Genomic DNA, 9,116 nt, shown 5'->3' with positions numbered 1-9,116 from the left:
AAAATGCCAAAAGAATTGGGTCGAATAAATTTTTATGGGTTTTTATAATTGGTTTAATAATATTTTGTTTGTATTATAAGCCACCCTGAGTTCAACAAGGGAGAAGGATGGCTAATAAATGCCTTAAATAAATAAGAAGAAAAGAGAAGCCATGCTGGATCAGGCCAATGGCCCGTCCAGTTCAACACTCTGTTTCACACAGTGGCCAAAAAAACCCAAGTGCCATCAGGAGGTCCACCAGTGGGGCCAGGACTACTAGAAACCCTCCCACTATGCCCCCCCCCAAGCACCAAAAATACAGAGCATCACTGCCCCAAGACAGAGAGTTGCAACAATATGCTGTGGCTAATAGCCACTGATGGACCTCTGCTCCATATGTTTATCCAATCCCCTCTTGAAGCTATGCTTGAGCCGCACCTCAAAATATGCCCAAGGAGCAATTTGTGGGAAATCAATCACTTGCCCCCAGGGAAAACAGAAGCCTGGGGGCAAAGCAACGCTAGTGAGAAATTGGTGATGTTCTCCATAGTATTTGAGTCTCTGATCCTAAATGAAGCTGCTTGTAAGAGCAAAAGTGAACAGCTTTAATCTCCCACTTCTTGTTCATATATGGAACCCAAGAAAAACCATCCTACATCTGTCTCCTGCATATGGAAGCCTGTTTCATGGAGCCTGTTATACAAAGAACATAAGAGAAGCCATGTTGGATCAGGCCAATGGCCCATCCAGTCCAACACTCTGTGTCACACAGTGGCCAAAAAAGAAAGGAGGTTCACAAGTGGGGCTAGAAGCCCTCCTACTTTGCCCCCCCCCCCAAGCACCAAGAATACAGAGCATCACTGCCACAGACAGTTCCAATAATATGCTGTGGCTAATAGCCACTGATGGACCTCTGCTCCATTTTTTTTATCCAAACCCCTCTTGAAGCTGGCTATGGTTGTAGCTGCCACCACCTCCTGTGGCAGTGAATTCCATGTGTTAATCACCCTTTGGATGAAGAAGTACTTCCTTTTATCCGTTCTAACCTGACTGCTCAGCAATTTCATTGAATGCCCATGCATTCTCGTATTGTGAGAAAGGGAGAAAAGTACTCTACCTTTCTCTGCCTTCTCTATCCCATGCATAATCTTGTAAACCTCTATCATGTCACCTCTCAGTCAACATTTGTCCAAGCTAAAGAGCCCCAGGTGTTTTAACCTTTCTTCATAGGGAAAGTGTTCCAGCCCTTTAATTAATCTAGTTGCCCTTTTCTGGACTTTTTCCAATGCTATAATATCTTTTTTGAGGTGCAGTGGCCAAAGTTGTACACAGTACTGCAAATGAGGCCGCACCATCGATTTATACTGGCTGATTTGTTTTCAGTTTCCTTCCTAATAATTCCCAGCATGGCATTGGTCTTTTTTATTGCAGTTGCACACTGTCTCAACATTTTCAGTGAGTTATCTACCACGACCCCAAGATCTCTCTCGGCCAGTCTCCAGTTCACACCGCATCAACTTGTATTTATAAATTTATAAATAATAAACCAGTGCTTTATCATTTCAGCTAATTTCCCAAAGTCCATTGTGTGTGTGGGGGGGGTAGAGTTGGAGCCACTTATCTCCTTTTGCTCTCTCATGTCTTTCGAGAGAACTAAGGGCCAAACCAGCCTTCACCCCCTTGAGACTGTAGTGCACAGGAAGGGTGTTATTAGTTACTTTTTATTTTACTTTGTGCATGTTTTAAATGTGGATTCAGAAGTTCCCTTGAGCCAAAAAGAAAGTTAAGATATAAGTACGTTTAATATTAATTAATAAATAAATCTATGTACCATTTCCCAACCCATATGTGCCAATGATTTGCTTGTAAAAGCAGATCCATTTTGTTCTTTTTCAGCCTTGGCCCCAGCCTTGTGCAATCAGCTCCCTTTAGAGATCTGGGCCCTCACTGAATTGTTACCTTTCCGTAGGGCCTGCAAGATGGAGCTATTCTGCCAGGCCTTTGGTTGAGGCAGCAGGCATCCTATTCCATCAGCTGGCCCTATGCTACAGTACCATCTCTGCTGTAATATGAATTTTATTCTATCTACGGTTTTAGACTCTGTTTATATAACATGTGCCCAACTGAGCTGCTATTTTTAACATATGATCTATCAAATTGTCTTGATACATTGATTAGGTATTAACTGTTGTTTTATATTGTTTTTAGAATGTTGTGATCTGCCCTGAGCCCATTTTGGGAAAGGGCAGAATAGCAATTGCCTAAATAAATAAATAAATTCTAGAAATCTGCTATTTGATCCAGTGAAGCAAATTTAGAGGAACCCACACCTGTACCTTCTGGTCCGAAAGGGCACCCTGGGACCATTTCAAGTCAATAAAATGGTCAAAAGAAAATATTTAAATTCTTCCCCATGTTGGTACACTGTGCTCCTGATTAGAATTCAGCCTCATCTGTGTAATAACTGCATTTTTTAAAAAGCAGGAAGTTCTGATCACTTAAGCCTTCCACAAGCCAAGCACTCTAACAAGTGGAATTCTAAAGCATGCTTTTGGTTTGGTTTGGCAGTTTCTTGTAGAACACACAGAGAGAGTTGAGAATAAGACAATGATTTGCTTGTAAAAGCAGATCCATTTTGTTCTTCAATGAAATGTATCACTAAGAACAAAGCTCAAAACTCCTTGACCTGGGCATGTAGGGATGAATAAGAGGCTAAAGATAAGCCTAGAAATATGCAGTTACTGTTGAAGAGCTAAATCCAGTTGCTCACCCAGGTTCTGAAAGTCCCCATTTCTTTATGGGGTATTTATCTTGAACTGCTTTCTTGAATGGACAGCAGCTGCTTTTTCAAAGGAAACAATAGAACTAGAAAAATATTAGGCGATTTCTATGGGTTGGAACACACACCACAGCCATCAGCCCAAAGGCTACACCATGGAGGTCTTTTGAGCAGAAAGCTCCTATTCCAGCTGAGCAGAAAAATCGAGAATTGTTTGGATGATTTTCCCTCAAGAATGGCCAAAATGGTCTTTTTCACACTATATAAATACAGACACCTCCCCCCCAACCAAAGTTTTTGGCAAGAGTCTTCTGAAATTTTTACAACTGCATTGTAAACTATATTAATATAGTTGGAAGAAAAATGCTTGTAGGCCCAGCAGCCTAACATTGATTATTAATCATACTAACAGTTTTGTGACCTAGCTCAGAAATTCTCTGCAAATTCAGATTTATGTCCTTGTCTCCAGATAGTCTTCCAAATTCTGCCTGCTCTGAAAAAAGTACTCACATAATTGATAATAAGTTCAATGGCAACCACTGCTAACATCACCAGGATGCTAACATTTTATTGTTTTAGTAAGATACAGTGGATGCTCCAAGTATCTGCAAATAGGCTATGATTATAGGAAGTTTTTGTTTTCCAGTGTGCCCTACACTAAAATATTTGGATAATAAATTACTGATATTACTTTCATCCATACAAATGAACCTCCATTGAATACATTTGGCAGGTTAGTTGCCGGTTCAGGCTACAGTCTCATGTAAACTTTCTTGAGTTACCCCTATTAGACTCATTTTAGAGTAAGATTGGGGGCTGCACATTCCACTGAAATCAAAGGGATGGAATTTAATCAGGTAACCATTGTTTTAATATGGGATGTGGCTCCAAATTTGTTAGCTGGATCAGAGCCTGGTTTTGGGTGTAACCAGCCAGAATCAAAAACAGAATGCAGAAGGTTGGTTTTTAATGCTAATGGGTAAGATAAAGACTTACAAGTTAATGTGGAAGCACAAAGGAATAATTCTAGAGAAAATGAAAATGTAAGACTTTGGACTCTGTTTTTAACAAGTTTTGTTATACTGGTACTTTTGTTGGAATAACTGAACAGGTACTACAATTAAAAACCATTTTTATGAATGAACTTTTAATTCTTTATAGTGCCTATGTCTGAAAATCTTTTTAAGACGGAAAGAAGGGCCGTTGCCTTTACTACATGTTAGGAAAAAAAATTCACTGTTACAAACATTGGCTCGGAGACTTCCTTAAAAAAAGGACTGCTGGCCACTATAAGTTATGAAAATATGCTAAGATTTAAGACAGGGGAAACTGATGAAATTAAAACAAGCTTTGCAAGAGACCAGCTCCATATCTATAAGAATGTATAAACAGGAAGAAATCCAAGCAAAGGCTTAAGTGTAAAAATGACAATGTTATGTATTTATTATGAATTTTGGGAATGCGGTCTGAATGAGTGCAAATATCAAAATACTTTGCTTGGTTTACTTGGCTTTTATTTGGGCCTGGTTGAAGAGACAACAGCTTCTGAGACAGGGAACAGCATGCTACTGTTTCTATCTGGAAACTTTCTAACAGACTAACATGATTACTTGTGCTATTTGTCTACTTCAAGACAAAGTACTGCATATAAAGATAGGCACATTTTGGCAGAAAAAGCAAGATTGGTTTGCAGTATATGGATAACAGGTTTGTAAGAAGAATCTGTTTAAAGGAGAGATATTCCATTAAAATAAAGTACACAAAACAAGGGCAGTTTTCAAAAGAGTTTAATAAATAATGAGGATTCATTTCTTTACTGTATAAACTATAAATATACCATAGAGTCCTCATAACTTAAAATAATTTACAGGCTGAGGTAGGGGACAGGAGTAAGTGGGCAAGGAGAGGATAGTTGGTCTATTTCAGAGGTTATCTGTTTTCCTACTGATTACACACACACAGGCAGTGTCAATCCGAATGAAGCGCCATGCTGCCTGCTTGCCTTCCATGGTCAATGCCTTAACAAAGGTATGTGTAGTGGTGCAATAGGAATTCCAATGCCTGGCATCAATGCCCCTGCACCCACTGGACACTGGCTTAGGGTCTCTGCACTTGGTCTCAAAAAAGTACTGCTTATAAGCACTGTTGTTAATGTTCACATCCACCATTACAGTCACCTGTTTGCCTTTGATGTCTGTTGCTGTGGTTTTGTTGGCCACCCACACACTAACACTGTCACACACAGAATACTCCCCACGGTTGTGCACGGGGTGTGTTGAACGCTTGGCTCGGATATTCCTATTGAGAGAGTCTGTGCTGTCCAGGAACTCCACACCCTGACCATCTCTTGACAAAGGAGGTGGCTGAGTGCTGAACAAAACCCGAGGGGACTGGAATCGCCTCTTCTGAAAAAGCTTTGGATCCACTTTGATGTTTGCAGCTTGCCCAACTTTTCTGTCCTCCACTTTCCTAGTAACAGGCTGGTTGTGGTCTCTGTGTTGCACCGTTTTCACAACATGGTATGCTTTAGTCTGGCTTCTTTCTGAAATGTCAGATGTTTCAGGAGACCCCAATGGTGCATTATCCTCAGATTTTGGTGCTGCCCATATGCCAATCAGAAACGCTATAATCAGAGTGTAGCACAGCATGGACATTACGCTATGCACCTAGGAAACAAACAAACAAAACAGGAACATTACTGTGAGAAAAGATGATGTTATAAGGGGCCCATTCCTACCCTGGTGGGTATGTGCTGATACAGCAGTGCTAGTGAAAACATACAATATGATATTTCATGTTCTTCATAAGTCCCTGCATGTGGATAGCAGATGTGGCTTTCCTTTTTTATTTCAATTTTTTAAGTAATAATAATACTGATATATTTAATAAAGTAGGAATACTGGGAAATAGCAGGATTGTCATTAATTCTTGTGGTATTTGTTGTTATTAAAAGATTATCTACAATGCATTTGTTTGGGGTTATTAAAGTGGAGACCAGATGTTGGAAATCTCCATTAATTATGCTGGACCCTCTTTGACAAGAGCCACTGTAAAAATTAAAAGAAGGGTTATAATCTTTTATCTTCTTCTAGGCTGTCATAAGACACAACATCATAAATATGGTTAAAGAACAGCAGAAAGGCCAGCACTGGTATCTTTCTAACACATATGCAGACATTTGGATGTGCAGGGAGAGCATAATTAACCTCTAAAAAGCACCCCCAAACAATAAGTTGTAAACTAATAGAAAGGTAGCACACTGAACCAATATACAAGCTATTACTGCAGTAACGGAAGAATTTCCTGATTTCTCTAACAAAACACCAATACAATAAAGGGAAGAATTACAAGCACAAAGTTCAGACAATTCATTGATTTTAGTGGGCTTCAGGATACTTAACTATGTGTTGCATTGTGGCCATGATAGAAGCTGAACTACTATTGAGTTATAGCTATGATTGCCGCACCCCACGTAGGGCAGGGGGTATCCCATTCCCAGTGAGCATTTCTCACCTCTGCTCAGAGAAGTTGAGGAAGAAAAATAAAATTTAAAAATGGCCATTGACTGATGTCACACATCTCTCCACAATTTCACCAGAACTCTTATGGTTTTTTCACTTCTTGGTTTCCCCAGGAGTGACATCATGCCACTGCTTGATGGCTACCCCCCCAGCCCCAGCCCCCAGTCTTGCATTCCCCAGTAACCTCCATTCCTAGTTATATCCTATCATTCTGCTTAGCCTTCCTTAGACATATGACAGAGGGAAGTCTTCTTACACAATCCTAATGTTTACTGTAGCTTCTTCATCAGTTTTGACATCTTCCAGCAAGGATCATTCAGCAGAAAGGCTTCGAACAGCTTCTCCTTCCTTGCATTCATTCACTATGGTCATTATCCCAAGAAGAACTTAAGGTCATTCAATCTTTGAAGATTTGACGGAATTTTTTTTACATAACATTGGTAATGTATTTTAAAAGGTCAAGTTATGAAGCAGTGGGAATAACAGAAGGTTCCTAAAATAAGGGCTGTCGAAAATCACAATGAGTCCCTAGATAAAGATTCCCTCTGCCCTCCTCCAATAGCAACCAGACACAAACCAGTCATCATATGAAAATGAACTGAGGGTCCATGGGCCTTTGGGATTTTATTTCCCTAGTTCCCCAGCAGCCATGCCTGTAATTTTAAGAGAGGAACCTCGGAATCCTCATCACAGCAATTTCACCACAAAAGCTTGAATAGAGAGACAAATCCTGAATGCAGAAGGAGAAATGGCAGTTCCAAGTCAAGCTGTGTTTAGACTCAAAGTCAGGCCCAGAGCTGCTTAGTCTCCTATTATGTGAAGGAGCAAAGCTACTGCTGCTGTTTGTGTAAGGGCAAAGAACAGCACAATTGCCACACACTGCAGGAATTGGCCAGCCCCTCCTTCCTTGACACAATTCAAATTAAAGTCAGATGTCTCAGGTCAACTCAAGTAAGTCTTCCAATTTCAACACAGTTCTTAAAAGATATGGTTTGTGAAGCAATATTGACACAATTCAAGTACCCCTATAGCAGCCTCTACTTTCTGTGTTTATGTCCTAGAATCTAGGACGGTAGCTCTCCGAATGTTTTTTGCCTACAACTCCCATCAGCCCCAGCAAACATGGCCAATGGCTGGGGCTGATGGGAGTTGTAGGCAAAAAAAAAATCTAGAGAGCTACCCTTGGCTACCCCTGAGCCCTTTGTTTATAACTCCACTCTGAAAGGATAAGGAAGTTAAAACGTACTGGGTTCAAAGCATGAGATAGTGAGTTCAGCTCTTTATTCAGTGATTCAGCATAGTAAGATAGCAACAGAACTGTCTGGCAGGACCAATGGCCCTGCTTATATGCATGCAAACCTCCCCACCCAAAAACCCATTACCATCACACAACTACAGGTTAATAGCTGGTCTAACGATCCCTGATGAGCCTCCTTCCTGAATCCAGGTGGCTATTGTTTTAGGGTCTCAAGCTCAGCCAAGTGTCTGCTGGCCCTAAGGCCAAACTCCCATTCCAATACATAACAGAAGTGAAGGTTGGTAATAAAATACTGGTTTTGGATGTGTGTAAGGAGAATATGCTGCTTTGAAACACAACATTCAAGGAAAGAGTTACTTCCCTGCCTTAGGACTTTCTATTGTTTAGTTAACTAGCACCAAGTTATCTTTGCTTTTAGCCTCCTAAAACACACAAAAAATAAATTGGATCATTCTTTCTATGCTTAGATCAGTAGGAAATGAAGAAGAATTGAAAAAGCAAAGCGAACAAGTCAGGTGCTGTCATTTGTGGATGGAGTGTCACACAGATTCTGTACTATACATACATTCTGGGTTCCTCAGGTTTAAATACAGAGATGGGACCACAGGACATTATTTCTGTTTTTCTATTCACAGATGTGGCACCACCCTTAATTTTTTAATAATTTTCATATGGGACGCCATACACAACACTTTGTTGATGGAAAAGTAAGAATGAGAAGGAGCAGGCATGAAGTGCAAGCATATCTGCTTTCAAATTTTGCCAAGGATATTCTCAATAGTTTTAACATTAAAAATGTCACTGCTGTGTTAATAGGAAGAAAATATGCTCTGACAGATGGGAATACCAGCTGGATCAGCCTCTGCTGTCATAACAATTAGAAAACTGTCTCCAAATGAGTAGACCTGTCCAAAACATTTTATAAAAGGAGGCAGAACAGCAAAAAGACCACTCCCCTGCTCCATATCTGAGAGAAACTTAATTTGGAGTCTCTTCCTAGAATCAAGTATGTTTTTTCACATCCAGGAAATATCAACATCTGCCCATCTCTATGACTTTTTTATTTTGGTATAAGTTCTACTCCTCCTTAAAGGGTGCTACAGAACATTACTTTTTATTCACTGAACTTATATACATATGCTCTTTTTGAAACATCAGGAGCACAATACATAATTTCGGTTTACTCACTTAACAATTCTCTCTGAGTAATCAAAAGATTAAAAATAACTTTGATAATGTGTATATAAAAAAGTAAAGGTAGTCCCCTGTGCAAGCACCGAGTCATTACTGACCCTTGGGGATGACGTTATATCATGATGTTTTCTTTTCAGACTTTTTATGGGGTGGTTTGTCATTGCCTTCTCCAGTCATCTACACTTTACCCCCAGTAAGCTGGGTACTCATTTTACCAACCTAAGAAGAATGGAAGGCTGAGTCAACCTTGAGCTGGCTACCTGAACCCAAAATCCATCGGGATCAAATTCAGGTCATGAGCAGAGCTTGGACTGCAGCTTACCACTCTGCATCACAGGGCTCCTTTTAATGTGTATATACTTGGCTTTAATTTAATCATCCTGTT

At 40.1% G+C, this 9,116-nt stretch overlaps 1 protein-coding gene across 1 annotated transcript in view; it reads right to left on the bottom strand.

The window, feature by feature from the left end:
- Positions 1–4,529: 4,529 nt before the first annotated feature.
- The window catches only part of NGF (nerve growth factor), a 102,200-nt gene continuing 97,613 nt past the window's right edge, over positions 4,530–9,116 (bottom strand). Inside the window, exon 2 of the mRNA XM_060231169.1 lies at positions 4,530–5,424. Within this exon, the coding sequence (XP_060087152.1) occupies positions 4,681–5,424 (744 nt within the window). The 3' untranslated portion in view covers positions 4,530–4,680. The remainder of the gene's footprint in view (positions 5,425–9,116) is intronic.

Source organism: Heteronotia binoei, chromosome 2 (genome assembly GCF_032191835.1).
Source record: "Heteronotia binoei isolate CCM8104 ecotype False Entrance Well chromosome 2, APGP_CSIRO_Hbin_v1, whole genome shotgun sequence".
Lineage (NCBI taxonomy): Eukaryota > Metazoa > Chordata > Lepidosauria > Squamata > Gekkonidae > Heteronotia > Heteronotia binoei.
This window is presented reverse-complemented; position numbering and strand designations above follow the sequence as displayed.